This window comes from Oxyura jamaicensis, chromosome 1, assembly GCF_011077185.1.
Source record: "Oxyura jamaicensis isolate SHBP4307 breed ruddy duck chromosome 1, BPBGC_Ojam_1.0, whole genome shotgun sequence".
Lineage (NCBI taxonomy): Eukaryota > Metazoa > Chordata > Aves > Anseriformes > Anatidae > Oxyura > Oxyura jamaicensis.
The window spans coordinates 20,656,359-20,673,650 of NC_048893.1; the positions used below are offsets into that span (position 1 = coordinate 20,656,359).

The following is a 17,292-nucleotide window of genomic DNA, read 5'->3' on the forward strand; positions in this document are numbered from 1 at the left end:
GTTGCCGAAGACAACCACTACTCTAGTCTCAGAATCTGATGACAGACTACACCGCCTTCCTCCAGCCGTAAAGCAGTTTCCCACAGAAGCATAGGCTGCTTTGCCAAACCTCCTGAAACCGTCCCCTCCACCAGCCTCACACGGCTCTTCCCACTGACGTTACCAGGATGCTGAGCTCACCAGCTCAGGAACTGATTTGTGAAACACTATTTGTTAAAAAAAAAAAAAAAAAAATGTAAAGGGGGCTTACACCAAACGCCTAAAGCAGGTTGCATGAGGAGAGCTGGTAAAAGGTATCAAATATGGAAATGGTAAGCAACAGTTAGTCAAAGTTTATTTCCTCTAGAGCCACGGCAGCTCCTATATTAATGATAGGAAGACAAAACTTGTTGCTGTTCATCAAGTTTATAATGATCTATTGGTTGCTCTATTGCTTCAAAACTTGCTTTAGCTGATGCTATGACTCAGTAGTATGTTACTTGCCTGTGTGTACTCTCCCACATTCTCCACGTCACATCAGTGGGTTCCACGCCACGCTCCCAAGGGAAAGCACTGGCACTGATGGGAGCCCTCAGGCCAGCCAGACAAGGGTTTTGCCTGGTAACTCCTCATTTACAGAAATCCAGAAAACCCATTGTACACGTCCACAACTCAGGCTGCATCCCCTGACACCTCAAACAGAACACACAGGCTCTCTGCTTGAAGATTTGTATAGTAATTCCATAACACACCAACTTTATTATTATAATACATCAACTTTATTATCTCCAAGGGCCAGGGAACGAAGCCTCACCCCCTTCACCCCCCTCCGGCCTACAGCTCCCTCCACAAAATGGCGCTGGGCAAGGCGGCGGCGGGGAAGCGTTGCATGGCGCCTCGCGGCCCGCGGGCACGCGGCGGCGGCTCCCCCACGTGACCGCGAGCCAGCGGTGTGATTGGCTGGCGTCGTGGGACGGGGTGCGGGAGGAGCGGGAGGGCGCTGACGTGGCGCTGACGTAGCGGCGGGTCGGAGCGCGATGCTTGGGCTGCTCTCCCGGGTGCTCGCCTTCTTCTGGAGGCGGGCAGAGTGCGATGAGGGAGGCGACGTGAGGCAGGCGGGCGCAGGTAGAGCGTTCCTGCAGGGCTGCGGCTTCGTGGGGCCGGGTGCGGGGGTGAATGGGGCTGGATCAGGGCCGGGCTGCTCAGGAGAGCAGGAACGGGGGGGTTTGTTGCTTCCTAACCGCGTGGCAGTGTTCTGGCAGCTGCTTCGCACCGTGTCTTTTCAGTTTTTTAATCACTGTTGCTGGTTAGAGCATGGAGTGAGGCCTAAAAGGTGTGTTGTGCCAGTTTGCACTTGGGCTCTCCTGTATAATACCGCGTTCATAAGTAAGCTCTCCTAACTCCTTTCTAATGGGCTGTTAGATGGAGAAGATCATAGAATCATAGAATATCCTGAGTTGGAAGGAGCCCCATTAGGATCATTGAGTCCAACTTCTGGGTTATGTCTAAGTTATGCCTAGTGTTCCTCACTTACCATTGCATTTAGAAGGATTTACAATAGGTAGGTTGTTGACAGAATACAAACATCAGCCAAAAAAAAAAAAGCGTTAATATCTCCGAAGGATTAATTTAAGGCCTGAAGTCACTGGAGAAATAACTTTAGCTTTCAATTCTTCCTTCTCTGAGGATATAAAGACTGAGGATAAAATCTTTTATCTAAGAAACTCATTTTTTGCTACGTTCCTTCACCTAATAATCATAATACAAGTTTAAAAAATAAGCAAAAAAAGGTAAGCATCATTCCACATCTATGAATAAGCAAAGCTACCTGAACATGTATTTCAACCTCTTTGTTTGTAAGTAGTTCTTGAAGGATGTGCATGCATCCTGCTGCCAAAAGCAGTATAAGCTCAATACTTTGAGGCTTAAAAATGATGTACACTTGCGATGCTTCTAGTAGGATATGTAAATATTATAGGGGAGGGACAGCCAATAGGAAAGTTGCGGGATGGAGTGGACTGTACAACATGGAAACTTAAATTATGCAGTGCACACCCAGAAGTGGGTGTAAATGACCCAAACAAGAAGGAATAATTTTATTATGAAATCTTTTAATTTCTTGTTGTATGTGTAGAGCTAAACAAAAGTGCCTCTTGATTTCTCACACAGATACCAAACTGTGAAACTCTTTCACGTACTACATTACTATTAACTAGTTCTCTGAGTATATTTATAGAAGCTCCCCCAGGAATGCTTGTTTCTAAGCTACAACCTCTATGAACTAAGTGCATCAAACTAGGGAGGACCGTTTCTTGTAGGGCTGGAGCCTCACAGATGTTTCTTAAAATGAAATCAGCTTTTAAACAAAGCATTGCGTTTAGATTTTAAAACCTTGTGCTTTGTGACTGTAGGGATCTCTTATTTTTTCATGCATACTGACAGTACGTTTAGATCATAATACTAAAGGTTTTGTGTTGGGAGCAGTTATATGGGGTGGCTTAACAGGAAGGCACACTCTGGTGACTAAGACATTTTGCTTACTGCAAGATTAACTATGATAAATGCAAATGGCTTACAAATCATGCTTTATTCAAACTACTAAAAAGTACTTCTTGCATACTTAAGTAAACAGAAAGCAAAACAATTGTATTAATAGTCTTGGTTGTTAGTGTAGCTAGTAATACCTTAGAACTGTAAAGCTGGGCTGAAGTATATTAGTTTAAGGCTGAAATTGTAGTACAGTGCTGTTGAGGGAAAGTTTCTGTGATGTGTAAGTAGACACTACTTCTAATCCAAAAGACTTGAAAGTCATGGGTTTCCAGAAGAACAGCACATCTCAGTTCAGAAGCATATTAATTATTATACAAACAGGTGTGATTGATTTATATAACATCATGCTTGTTTACTTTCCCAACTTTTTCAGTATAGAAGACTTCAGTGTGTTGGATTCCTTATGCGAAGAACCCTGAGAACTGTTTCTTTTGATATGGAAAACATTGAAAATAGCTGTTGGCCCAGAACTTATGGGAAAAGTGTTTTTTGTTTTTGTTTGTTTTTTAATATTAAGTTTTTCAAAGTATGTTTTCCATACAGCTTAAAGACAAATACCATTTGTATTTAACAAGCTTTCTTCTATAAGCCTCCAAGTTTTAAATGTGAAACTGCTTTGTAATTGCTGTGGGTATTTAAGTTGGGCGAGAGAATGACTTCTTGATGAATGCTAGTAAGAATGCCACTACTTTTTGTTACGAGTTTAATGGTTCTTTGATCAAGTGAGTTGCTTTTACACCAACACTTTTCCTTTAGGTGCATGTCATACAGAACAAAAAACCGTGCAAGGAGTGGTGACGAGATTTTGCCATGATTATGGGATGATCAATGACTTGATAATCTTCACAAAAGATGCTGTTTCAAACGGCATGCCACTGGCTGTTGGACAGGAAGTTATTGCAGTTGTTGAAGAGGACAAAATATCAAGTGGCTTGAAGGCCATCAGGGTAAGAGGTGAATATAAATGGTAGTCTCACTTTCTCTGTAAATTAATTAGACAATTAGATGTATTGTGGATGTTGTTATAATTCTAGTCTCCTGAATGGTTTAATGAAAAAAAAGAAAACTGCCAGCCTCTCACCTACAGGGGATAAGTGGTTTTGGACTTAATGTATGCCATTTTCTTTAGTATATTGTTCTTGTAGTGCTCGTGTCCAGAGTCCAGATCTGGATGTAGTAAATATTATGCTGTTGGTTGAGGTAAGTGCATCAGAGTTTGTTTAATCATACCTAACTCAAATCTGTAAGTTAATTTTTGAGTTTGAGTCATATTTATGACATTGCTATATGAATTGATAGGGAAATAAAAACAGTGTCTGTAGGTTTTTGGTTGTTTGAACAAAAGTGAACAAGAACACAAATGTCAGAATTCCTTATTGTCAAAATTAAGTAACTTAATGACATGGAGAGTTATAAAAAGGGACGTTTCAGTACCTCTTGATGCTTCTTCTGTACCTACTTGATTATCCGTTGCTTCCAATTTTAATCTACTGTAATTTTTTTAAATCAGATAGGCTTAACTCAGGTGCTTGTGCTAGCTTTCTTACACAGAGAAGCTGAGTCAAATAGCCCTTCTTTGTTTGGATGTTATGTAAACATAACTGCTGCTTGAAAGGCTGCCAGCCATGGAGAAGCAGTTGGTAAGTAGGGGTACAGAACCAATGTTCTTGGCTGGCATCTGCTCAACTTATCTACGTTATGCTTTGAGTACAGTGCTGGGCCAGTGTGCTTCATCAGCAAACTCACCGTGAGCCAAAGCAAGTAAGTCTAGCTGGACTGAGCTGGCTGCAGGGAGCCAGTGTCTATAACTGTGATTTTGAAGTTAACTTTCCTTGTAAATGGATATTTTATAATTAAGGATTTTAGGATCTCTTGCTTTTTATAAAGAATATAATTATCAGAGTAGCTTCAGGCATCATGTTGCAGGTAATAGGAAGGTGATGATTAAACAAAGTATTCTAATTTTTTGTTATCTTTATTAATAAAGTTCTTAGACGCAGGTTTAATGAGAGTAGAAGGTATCAAATTGAAGAACTCTTCATTACTATTTAGTTGCCTTTACTATGCTAAATTGATAAATGATATCAAAATCTTGCACTGATTAGCCGGTAGTGTTCTTGATGTCTTGTGTCTTCCTTTCTCCTTTAATTTAAAGATCCCCTTAGGATTTAAAGATCTAACTTCCGTCAGTCAGTATAGCTGTTAATTTTAGGGAAAGACCCGTATCTGCTTAACCTGTAAATGGGAAACCAATGCAAAGATGCTGGATGGTGGCCGAAAGCCTTTTTTGTAATTGCTATTGATGAGTAATAACCATGCTTTTCAATTGAACATGATAATCATTCCATGAGACGAATACTGGGGTAATGAGGAAGCCAAACTTTCTGGCTGCTCTACTGACTTGCATGTAAGTTCCTCCTATTTCCATCATGGAACTAGCCTAGAGGCTGCTTTATTTATTAAAATAAATGCAAGTGTTCGGGATTTTTTCTTCTTCAGTGTCTGAATTGGCAGTAACTATGCTGAGTCTGGTAAAATGAAGTTGACTGAAAACGTGACCTCTCAAATAAAAGTAGATGGAAAATTAAAATGCTATAAGACTAAGTGATTTGCATTTTACTGTGTGACATTTGGGCGTTCACATGCGTTTTATATATTCATGAATTCTGTAGATGACTGGGGAAATGCAGTAGAGTTACTTCAGTGGACTTTCAAGCTCTGTAGCTGGTTTGATAACTAATGATATCAAATGATTTCTGAGATGTTTGCAGTTCATAACAACCAGGTTTCTTTAAATCTGAGTTTAAGACTTTTTTTTTTGTAACATGATTTCAAGAAGACTTCAAATATTTAATGCTTCAACTTTTCTGTTTTCTCCCACCTTTTACTTAGAAAAGCAGCATGAACAATTATTGAAATAAAGACGTTTCAAATTAAAAATCAGAACTATATAAGACTACATCACATAGTAAAATGAACTACAGTTACATGCAAAATTTTGGGTGAGTTTTTCCTTGGAAACCCATTTCATTTTGCAACCAGTGCAGTTTTGCTGATTAAATGAGACTTAATGAAAGAAGAATAAGGACAAAGTTTGATCATAGGACCTAAAATGAAATACCACAAGAAATCTAATGAAAGATTTCTAAAATATTGCCAGCTCTAGTACATAGATTCAAAAAACTAGCATCTTATAAGGTAACCTTATGTCCCTTCATTTTATCTGTTTTTAGTGGAATTCACAATCCAATAAGCAAGGAGACAAAGCTAATTTCTTCAAAGGATGCAGCAGTCTGTGAACTCCTGCAAATAAAAAGAAAAATGGTACAATTGTTCACTTCAGACAGGAGGGGAAAAAATTCATCCAGATTATTTTGAACAAGAATAAACACGACTAGAACGGACTTCCTACATAAGGAGTCCTGGGTTCCCACTTCTTGTTCCAAGTTTCTGTCTTACTCACTACTGTATAATACCTAATTCCAGTAGGACAAAGCTGCTCTCCCTTGTTTAAAGGCCTCTTTTAACTACTTAGATAAAAACTCAAACTTCTTCTGTACTCTGTATTAAAGCTTGATTAACTTTCTATGTAGTGTTACAAAGTTGAGATGCATTGAGAATGTTGCTCAAAGCAGCCAATAGCGTTTCAGTTCATTTTTTCTGGGCACAGGAAAATGAGATTATTTTTCCCTCTGCCTATGAGATTAAAAGTAAAGCTTCCTGGCAAGTGTAATCATTAAACAGTATTGGTGCGCAAATAACATTTAATATAATAGCTGCTCCTAAAAGTGTGAGCTCTCCCAGGCTTTCAGTTACTGAAAGAAGGCCATTTTGATCTAGTACCTGGAACAATTTCTCTGGTACAGGAAAACGAAGTAGGAAAAGAAGGATGAAAATACATATTGGGGTGTTTCATATGTTTCCATGTGTTGAAAGCATTTCTGTAGGTCTGCAAGTTATTTTGAAGCACAACTCTGTCTGTAGCTTACATTAAATGTAAATTCAGTAGTCTTACGTGGATCAGTGTTAAGGCTTATTTAGACTTTATCTGTATGAACCCATAAAATCGCTTAGGGAAGAGCTTGATATTCTCAGATCATCTTGGTGAATATGAAGATCTGTCTGTCAGACTGGAGCAAAATGTTCTTTTTTTCCAGTGATTTTTTGATGTCAGTGAAACAATGGTTCTTTAAATGCGGTAGAGAAGTATTGACTGTAAAATACATAGATGTATCCTTAACATGTTTGCAAACTCTGGAGTAGAGACGGGGCAGTGAGCAACCTGATCTAGCGGCTGGCATCCCTGTCGGTGTCAGGGGGTTGGAACTGGATGATCTTTTGAAGGTCCCTTCCAGCCCAAGCCATTCTGATTCTTTGGTGGCTTTACTCGGGTGGGCAGCTGAGCTCCACCACAGCCGCTCTCTCACTCCCCATCCTCAAAGGGAAAGGACTGACTGCAGCCCCCCATTCTTCTGTGCCACTCGGGGGAGGTGGAAGAGTGTGGATTAAGGAAAGGTGTCTTTAGTTTGTTTCTCATTTCTCTAGCTTGCAATACATTTCAAATAAATTTCTCTAATATTGCTCTACTCTGAGACTGTTTTGCCCATTACGATAATTGTTGAGTGATCTCCCTGTTCTTTCCTCAACCTTTGTACCCTTTTGCATCATATTTTCTCCTTCTTTCCATTGAGTTGAGTGAAAGAGCGGCTGTTCTGGAGTTCAGTTGCCCAGCTGAAGTAAAACCACCACAGTCAGCATCTGGAATATGATTTGTATGATCAAGACAAAGCAGTTAATGTTCAGTCTATTCTTGCTTTGTAATGTACTTGTTCTTGGTAAAAATTGTCTCTAAATAAAGTGCACTATGCAAATGTAGTAACAGCATGTAACAAGTGTAAAATTCTTTTAGTATCTACGAAAAGTGTGGCTATAGGACTGACTTTCATCTCTGCACAAATGTTGATCTGTAAGAGAAGGATGACATTACAGAGACTGTTTTGTTGGGGTGACTTCTTCACATTATACATTAAGAAAGTACTTGCTAGTTCTGCGTTTCTAATCTTCATATAGAAGTGAAGACATTATATCTTTTCATCCAGTTTGGGTTGATTTTGTTCTGGCTACTTTTACCTGCATTATGCTAGGTTTCCTCTCAGCTTCTTTATTCTGGTTGTCAATTTGTAGATGCTTTCTGAAATAAGCATTCATGGAAGACAGCCTTAAAAAGACAAGAATATTACTGACCGTGTTAACTTAATGGTCTGACTTGTATGCCTGCACTACATTCGTATCATTCATTGAAAAAAATGTCCACAGGCATTTCATTCAATTTTTTTAATCACTGCAGAGATACCTTGCATAATGCTTTCCTCCATCCTAATCCTCATTACCCTCATAAAAGAACTGGTGATCTCCTTTATTCTGTTCCGTTGCACAGTGCAGTTTCTCTGCATACTACATGGAGTCAGCAGTTCTTGTGTAACAGTTGAGTGTGTCTGTGCAGTAGCATTGGCATTGTTAATGGTTCCATCACCACTTTTAGAGAGCGAGGAAACTGAATAATAAGCATTTGAAATGTAGAGCCAGGACACCTGACTCCATGATGGTAGTGGTCCTACAGAACCAAGGAAGACGATTCACAGTTTTAGGAAGTATTAGTGTGCTTATATTGAGTAATTAAAAGCAGAGGTCCTATTGTCCTTGCCCCCAACATATCCGTGTGGGGTTAAAAGGGTTTGTAAACACTGATAGTTTGTGGCTTGGGTTCTGCAAAGGCCTGCTTAAGCAAATAAACTTACTTTTGAGGTGCTGATACGGAGAGCATTTAAGAAGCAGTTGTTTGTTTTCATTTTCAGTGATTAAAGAATGACTGAGTGACAGTCTACAATACTTAAGGTGTTTACAAATGGCATTTTGACAACGTGTATTTTTTTATTGCTTTCTGAAGTAGCAATGTTCTAGATCTGCTTGTGTACAGTCAAGTTGCAGGGTTGAGGATGTGGTTCCTCTTACCAGTATTAAGAAAACTCTTAACAGTAGGCCTAACACAGAAGAGGCATGACAAACATTTGGCAAATCAGCATTTAACTGTTTCACTGAGTACCACTGAAGCATGCAGCAGACTTCTTAAAGGGGAAGTTCCTTGCTGTTTACTATTCCTTTTTGTCTACAAAAACAAACAGCTATGGTGAGTATAGAATTGTCTAATGAGATTGACTTCCAGCAGCAATTGGAATTCTGAGGATTATAATAAAATTTGTTTTAACTGTCTGCTTTATAAAATAAGCATATGCTTGTGTCATCTGTGTGAATGTTTCTTTTTTCTTCTTATCGTGTTAATAGGTAGATGCAGTCCAGGCTACATGGGGAAGCTACAGTAGTGCTTGTAATGCTTCTGAACAACATGCGAAAATATTAATTGGCAATATTACTTCTCTCTGTAAGGATGGTGGCTACATTAATCAGAATACTCATTTCACAATGGAAGATGTCTGTGAAGGTGTGTAGGGGCTTTCTTGTTTGTTCTTCCTTGATTTTTCTGTTAATCTGAAGCACGTAGACCACATCCCAAAGAAGTGTTGATAGTGTATTTAGTGAAACAAATACGGGGAGTTGGGTGAAGAAAGCTGCATCTTTGTTCTTACTGAGCATGATGTACTTGCAGTCCTCGTGTATACAAGTGTGCTTTCCACTGGCATCACTTGCGTAGTTTGTCATGACCTGCTTGGGATCAGAACTAAAAAGAGAAGCTTCAACTCACCGGATCTAAATAATCTGGCTGGTCACATTGTTTAACTTCAGTTCTGTATGGGAGTAATGCAGATGCAATCCACAGCAAATAACTTGAAATGTTCTGTTTCACATAGGTTTCAAGCCTTGTGTAGGTGACTTGGTGCAAGCACAGTATTTTATTAAACCAACAACATGGAGCAGTGAAGCAGTTGCTGTAAAGCCTTTGAGATACAAGCGAGTGGACAAGGTAAATGTTCTGTATATTGTTTGTCATGGAATCATAGAATGGTTGAAAGGGACCTTAAAAGTCCTCCAGGCCACCCCCCTGCCATGAGCAGGGATGCCACCTACTACATCAGGGTTTTTGACAGGAGGAACCTTGCATGGAGTTGTGGAGTTTGTGGGTACTTTTAGAATTGCTACTGTTGGTAGATCTTCTGCAACACATCTTGAATAAAATACACCAACTCATTGATGGTTCAGAAATAAGCCTATCTGAGAAGGCTTTTTGAAAATTTAGGCACATTCCAGATAGAACAGGCTGATTCACTAACTAACATACTGGCAATTGATTCTGAATTTGGATGCTTACTGTTTCAGTTATGTTGATAATCCACACATCCCTAGTGCAGCCACACTTTTAAAGAAGTGATGACTGGAATTTGTTACACTTGTCCAAGTATTGTGGCTTTAAAACAGTAATTGTCCATTTCTTATTTTACCGAAAATATTTGTGCCCTCTAGTAATAGTGATTCTATGGCTTATTGTATTTAGCTTAACTTTATTTATACAATAATATCTGCTTGTCAAGCGTAGGAAGAGGAGAAAGAGAAAATTCCTTCTGTTGTGACTGCTAGTATTGAAGTCTTCCAACTTACCTAATTTGTATGATGGGTATCATGATTAAGTCAAACGTAGCATGTGGAAGTGGAACCTAATGCTTGAAGTGTTTCTGTCTCTCTATGTCTTTAAATCTATTGACAAGCACGGTGATTCTAGGTTAAGGCTGTTTGTTTGTCTTCAATAAATAATAGAAGTTTCAGATTGTTGCTCTGTTAATGTGAGCATGACTTAACGGAGAACTAAGCAATGATAGTGTGTCAATTAGATTAAGCAGGTAATACCAAGTAACGCTGAATAACAGCCTGTTACAGGTTCGTGTTTCCAGCATCTGTGGAAGAAATGGTACAGTAGATGAGAATATATTTTTCACTTTGGATTCGTTGAGACTTCCTGATGGCTATTCACCTCGTGTACATGATCTAGTGAATGTGATTGTGGTGGAGAGCAATCAGTCATTTTATGTTTGGAGAGCTCTCTGCTTGGCTCCAGTCGACCAGAAGGGGTAAGATTCATTCTTTTCTTCTTTCCACTTGCTAACGACTAGGGATAAATTGCAGGTTGCAGTTTAAATTTTCTTGCACCTATTAAGCAAGAGATACTGTGGTTTGGATTCTTGACTAGTTGTCTAGAAGACACGACGATGGGAAGATGAGAGTGTTAGGTTTTAGCCCTGGCTCTTTCTCCTTTCTTTGCAGAAGGTGGAGGCATCTGTGCTTACTAAAGGAGTAAAACCAGTAGCAGCTGAGCTCAGAAATCCAGCTAGGCAAGGATGGAATTATGCAGAGTTTAGTTAGAGTAATGCCAAGCTCATATTTTTGCTTCATTTCCAGTAATTTGTGTTGTTCTTTTAGTGAGGACTTTACTGTTTAAAACCTATTTTCAGTGGAACTGATGTGAAATAAATGTAGTTTAGTATGGGAAGAAGCACAGCCTTGTGAAATAATCCCCTACAGAAATGCCTAATAGGGACTAAGTTGTCAGTAACAGTTCTGCAGGACAGATCAGTAGCTGGACTCATGAGTTCATGTAAGCACTCAGTGCTGACAAGGCGTTGGTGGGATTGCTCAGCCTGATTCTGTCAGCCAGAAATAGGCAGTGGCCCAATGGGAGAGTCGAAAGGAGAGTACAGCAGACCTTCCTATACCTCAAAAACATCACCTATGGCAGAATTTGCTTTGTTCCTCTCTAGAGAAGATGGCTAAGGGCAGTATGTCCATCTTCAAAGGACCTGTGAAGAATGGAATAAGCTGTTCTCACTGGAAATAATGGATATAGTAGGCTTACCTTGTACCTAGGTAGAGCTGGAAGTGTTTGCATCACTTTGTGCGACAATGCAGTTTGTTTGGTTGAGCTTATTAGTGATGGGTTTTATATTCAAAAATCTTGTAAAAGTAGATACTAGGGTTGACTTCTCAGTTCTCATGTATTTTCTTGCATCAAAAATGAGCCAGGGTAAGCTGCAATGGGAGACATCTAGTGGGCTTTGAGAGTAAACTGTAGCTAATAAAGAGCAGCTGTGATCATTTTCTACTTCATTGTATTAGGTGACTAACGTACTCACTGAGGGTATATAAATATCAGAGAAATGATTAAACCAAGTGCCATTTTAATTAACTGAATACTTTCAGAATCATTTCTGCTCTACAGTTAAAAAGGCTTGCTAGTAGCTGACACTGACCATTGAGAGCTACAGTTGCTGTCGGACAGGAAAGAGCATGTGGCTTTTTTCATGGCTAATGTGTATAACAGTAGTGTTTAAGGTTATTTTCTGTTTTTCAGCTTTTAAACTTTTTTTTTCAGTATACTTGTAGATTGTTGCAGCAGGCAGAAGACTTAAGTGCTTAGGGTATATGTTCAAAAAGGTTTAAAGGCTAGTCATTTTTTTTTCCTCTCAGGCTCTGCTGCTCAGCAAGGCTCTTGCTAAGGACCCTGGTCTCTTATGTCTTGGTTCAGCTCCCAAAGTGCTGAAGTGGCTTCAGTCCACAGTGGCTTCAGTCACCATTTGGATTTGGTTCAGCTCTTCAAGAAAGACAGCTAGCTTCTTAATCGCTTTTATTTTATATTCAGAGTTTCAGAGTTTGGTTTATTGTGTTGTTAAAAACGAGCCTTTCATCAACTTACTGCTTCGGCTAGTAAAGCTAACTTAATGGTTTTGGAAGTAAAACTAGCTGAGAAAACAAAGCCTCTACCCTGCTTTTTAAGCATTGTGACTGTTCTCTGGTGTAGTTGTTCCTGAGATACTTCCTGAATGAGTGTGCTGAATGAGAGATGCTTCCTGAGTTAGTTTTAAAATCACTACATAAGAATCATTACATAAAATTCAATCTTCTTACAGGCAATCTCGCTCCAACACAGTTGATCTGGATGACCCGTATGAAAACTTAATGAGAAACAAAGGAGGGCTGGAAGTATCAAGAACAACCGATTTTGGAACTATGAAGCAGGGGGAATCTAGAAGCATGATGGTTTGGATAGAGTAAGCCCTTCTGGTTGTTCTGAGCTTTCTTCCTTTCCACCACTCCATAATCTGTAAACTTGTCTTTCATACATAAGCCTTTCATAGTTAAATGTTGTTTATGGCCTTCAAGTAATCCACTGCAGTGGTTTTATCCAGCAGGGCAGCTGTGCTCCACCACAACTGCTCTCTCACTCCCCCTAGTCAAAGTAAAAAGGGGAGAAAATAGAGGCTCAAGAGTTGAGATAAGGACAGGGAGTTCACTTAGCAAGTACTGTCATGGGCAAAACAGACTCAGCATAGGGAAATTAGTGTAATTTATTGCCTATCACCAGCAAACTAGAGCAGGGAGAAACTAAAAGCAAACTAAAAACATCTTCCCCCCCATCCACCCTCTTCTACCTACTCCCCCAAGCAGCATAGGAGAATGGGCACTGGGGGCTGTAGTCAGTCCCTGGTGTTTTGTCTCTGCCCCTGCTCCACATTGGGTCCCTCCCACAGGATGCCATCCTTCCCAAACTGAGCCTATGGGGGCTTCCCACAGGCAGCAGCTCTTCAAGAACTGCTTCAACGTGGGTCTGTACCATGAGGTCTTTCCCTTAGGAGCAAACTGCTCCAGCACGGGTCCCCCATGGGCAGCAGCTCCCCCCAGACCTCCTTCTCCTACATGGGCTCATCTCCATGGACTGCAGCTCAGGCCTGGGGGCTCTCCATGGGCCGCAGTCTCTTCCAGGCCACATCCACCTGCTCCACCGGGGGCTCCTCCACAGGCTGCAGCGTGGAGATCTGCTCCATGTGGGGTCCATGGGCTGCAGGGGGACAGCCTGCTCCACCAGGGGCCTCTACACAGGCCGCAGGGGTACTGCTGCTGTGTGCCTGGAGCACCTCCTGCCCTCCTTCTGCACTGATCTGGGGGTCTGCAGGACTGGTTCTCGCTCCTCACTGTCCCAGGGACACTCCTCGCTGTGCTCTGCTCCCAGGGACCACTCCTGCAGCCTCCCCACTACCAACACCTTATCACATAAAGCCAATTACGTCCCCAAATAGTGGGGTTTTGAGGAGGTTTTTGAATTGGATTTAGTGATGTCAGGATAGTCTTATTGAGCCTCTCTCTTATAGATAGTTCTCCAAGACTACCCAGTCATCAGTTTCTTCTCAAACTATTTCCTTCCTGAAATGAGGATCAATGTAAATGGTTTTGCTTGTGTGTGTTTAGTTTAAAATGCAGATATGCTGTGTTCCTCAGTCTTAGAACAAAACTGTTGTATACTTATATATTAAAAGCAGATCAGACTTTTCTTTTTTTCCCTAAGCTTGCGTGCTGACATACTATGTTGGTGCGTCCTTGGGTTTTCTGTTTGTTTTGATGGGGTTTTGTTCAAATCTGTACGTAGATGCTGAGATGGAGTCCAACCTGAATACCACCTATTGGTTGCTGTGTGTATTTTTCCTAAAAGTTTGTTACCCTGAGAAAAGCTGTTGCTTTTTTCATACACGGTACTTCTGTACACACGTTGCTGGTTCTTTTGCTGTACTTTGTAGGGTGGTTGATAGACCTAGAAACACTGACATTTAATAGCTGTTCTAGGCCTCGTGAGTGAGGAGCAGCAGTGTGATTTCTTTCCAGTAGTGGTTATGAAATAATGGTGACCTGACTCCATTACAAATGGTTGTATATAACTACAGGTAGAACTAAGCTTGCAGAGATGAATCCTAACTGTGCATTTAATTACATAATTACATAACTATTTCTAGGAATAAAGGGAGTGTACCACAGTCCTTAATCAGCTGCAGATTAGCTGGATGGGTGAAAGACAAGCAATTCAGTTTTCAGATTCCTCAAAAATGCCAGGACAGTCCATCAGCGCATCTGTCATCTTTTGCAATAAATCAAGAAAATGTCTCAAAAGCTGCAATTAATTTCTGTAATGGCAGTGGAGGAACAACATATGAGTCACTGAATAACGCGTGCATTACGAAAAATGGAGTCATTTCAGGTACAGTGAACTATTACAGTTTGAATTCTGAGTGTTAACTCATGAGAAGACTCGTAGGTTTGTTTGAAAAGGCTTGCCTGTGCTAGCTGTAATAATCCTGATAAAAGAACTTGTTTCCTACAGATGGAAACAATCCTCAGGAAATGAATTTATTAAAGACAAAAGAAAACGCTTTGATGGTAAAAGATGAGAATCTCCATAATGGTGAAAAAGAGCAAAGAGAAGATGTCGAACAGCCAGTAAATCACACTAATATTACTGGAGAAGTTGTCATACCACCAGGTGAAAAAACATTTGTAGTGATCCTATGCACAGCTGTGTAAGTATTTCTTTGTTCTCACTGATAAGGTGGAAACAAATCATAAAAACTGACTTAATACTTCCCTTATTCTGGGAACTCTTTTTTTTTTTTTTCTGGTGTACATTAAAACCAGCCAGTATCTGTTAACAAATGATGTAGAAATCTATGCTGGAGCTCAAAGTGGTTGGCATTTTAATACTTTGTTCTGATCTTTGTCAAAAGAAAAGATAGTAGTAAATGAAGAAATATAGTGGGAATAAGTATTTTATGGAATAAGGAAGTAAGGTAAAGGTAATGTCTACAGCTGGTGATGCTCTAGGAAATCAGTTGCTTTATGAGCACTAGACCTAATGTAGTTTTCCAGGGGATTTGTGTGTGTTGTCTGATGTTTCTTCTTGTCTTAGTACCCTGAAGTTGTATACACATTGCTCTATGTCCCGGTCTCAAACTTCCCTGTCCTGTGATACTAAGTGCAAGTTATCTGTGCTGGGGGGAAAAAGGGGAAAAAAAATCTTTATTCCTTGAAGATCTATTAGTAGAGGTTTGCATAAAAAAAAAAAAGAGAGAGGGAGAAAATCACCTTGTAAATGAAAGTACTTTGCTGTACAAAATATTTTGTGGAACTGGCTAAGAATAATAAGTTGTGGTTTTGTGAGATCTTTCAAAACTCAGGAAGGAAACTCTTGCTGGAAAGCTTACTTTCATGTACTTTTCAGTTACTTTTGATGTAGCCCTACAAACTGTGTGCCACCACCATCAATTTTTATTATCATAATTTCTAAGTTGAACTGGGAAAACAAGGTCAAGTTGTTTCATTCATCAAAATAATACATGAACTTTCCAGCTGCTTCTGTTAACCCCCGTCTCATGATTTTAAAATGGCAGCAGTTTTCCTAGGGTGATTTAGCTGCAGTTCGGAAGGTAGGCTGCCAGCATGGCCTGTCTTTATGGAGAGAAATGTGTAGAAAGAGCAATTTATAATTCACTGTAGATCTGTAAATGCCACCAAGCCGGAGTGAGGACCTTATAACAATCCACACAGCTCTCCATGGGAGAGTACAGCATGAAGGTAACGAGTGCTTGCTGGCCACTTAAGGGACCGTAGGGACTGAAAATTTAGACTGTTGATGTGGACAGTTTGGTGTCTGCACTGAATTTGTGTATCAGAGAGAAAACAGGCTACAGCTTTAACCTGAGTAGGTAGTGTTAGTTGGCATGAAAAAGTGGCACTCCTGCCAAAGAGAGTAAGCTGGAATCCTTCTGGGATGCTTCTGTTTCAGACACACAGTAACAGTATTAGACTGTGTAGTTGGTGCTAAGGAGAGAACTTGGCTCTAGATAGTGCTGGGAAGAGTGCGTTAACGGATTTTGGAGCAGATGGTGCGTGCAAAGGGCTTTGGTCTTAAGTTCCTTAGAACTGGATCTGAAGAAACAATTCTCCCTGACCTTTTTTTCTACTGTCACTCCCAAGACCCCACTTAAAGATACAAAGTACATTTTTTCATAAGATAAAGATAAGATCTTTCCTGCTTTCTCCACTTGATGTGTTTGCAGTTAGGACTCAATTCTGAGTAGCCTTAAGCAAGGCAGAGCAAAAGCTGTTGCTTGCACGCTGGGGAGGTGATATGCGGTAGGTTCCTCCACTGAATGTTGGCTCATGACTTTCAGGAGCAGTAATTACAAGACATTCCTTGTGATGGAAGTATTAATTCTGTACCTGGTATGTTGAGGAGAGGGATTCTGTGCCTTACTCAAGCTTTTGATGAAATTGGGGTTTTAATTTTAATATTTTGTTGTATAACGTCATACCTGGACTGAATGCAGTGTAGGGAGTAAGTGTAAGGAATTGCCCCACATTAGCTCTCTCATTACTGAAATGACAACATACAGTTTTACTAAAAAATGTAATTATGGCTGAGGAAAACACAGTGTGATGGTTTTAAGAACTTAACTTTTGCTTGCTTGAAGAAATCCTGGATACAGTAAAGAACTCCTGTTGCTTGGTTTTCCTGATTTTACCATTGGACGTTATATTGAAACCACAGTAACAAATGAAGCAGAACTACTAATAGCACCTGTGGAACCATTTTCTTCAAGAAAACCTAAAATTACTTCAGTACCCCAGCATAGGACGACAACAGTGGTTGCCCCTAAATGCCAAAGGTACTGTGAGGTAGGGGGGCGGGGAATAATACTTGTCTTATGTTGTTGTATTTAGTATTGTTGTATCTGTTCTGTAATGCTGAAAAATGCCAGATGATAAGAACTTGTGCATATTCATACATATATGTTGTAAACATTTCCATTTCAGATTTTAGTGACAGGGATTTTTTAGTAGTGAACTGCTTGATTCTTTTGTAGTGTGTTCATACAGAAGCTTCCTACTATATAATGATTTTTTTTTTAATTTTTAAATTAGGTTGCTATGTGAGTG

At 40.0% G+C, this 17,292-nt stretch overlaps 1 protein-coding gene across 3 annotated transcripts in view; it reads left to right on the forward strand.

The window, feature by feature from the left end:
• The first annotated feature begins 994 nt into the window (after nucleotides 1-994).
• MOV10L1 (Mov10 like RISC complex RNA helicase 1) overlaps nucleotides 995-17,292 on the forward strand; it is a 37,984-nt gene continuing 21,686 nt past the window's right edge. For all 3 annotated transcript variants that reach the window (XM_035315275.1, XM_035315278.1, XM_035315276.1), the window contains exons 1-9: nucleotides 995-1,104; nucleotides 3,286-3,476; nucleotides 8,872-9,028; nucleotides 9,396-9,508; nucleotides 10,417-10,607; nucleotides 12,441-12,581; nucleotides 14,316-14,557; nucleotides 14,681-14,876; nucleotides 16,827-17,021. In XM_035315275.1, the coding sequence (XP_035171166.1) occupies nucleotides 1,017-1,104; nucleotides 3,286-3,476; nucleotides 8,872-9,028; nucleotides 9,396-9,508; nucleotides 10,417-10,607; nucleotides 12,441-12,581; nucleotides 14,316-14,557; nucleotides 14,681-14,876; nucleotides 16,827-17,021 (1,514 nt within the window). In that variant the 5' untranslated portion in view covers nucleotides 995-1,016. The remainder of the gene's footprint in view (nucleotides 1,105-3,285; nucleotides 3,477-8,871; nucleotides 9,029-9,395; nucleotides 9,509-10,416; nucleotides 10,608-12,440; nucleotides 12,582-14,315; nucleotides 14,558-14,680; nucleotides 14,877-16,826; nucleotides 17,022-17,292) is intronic.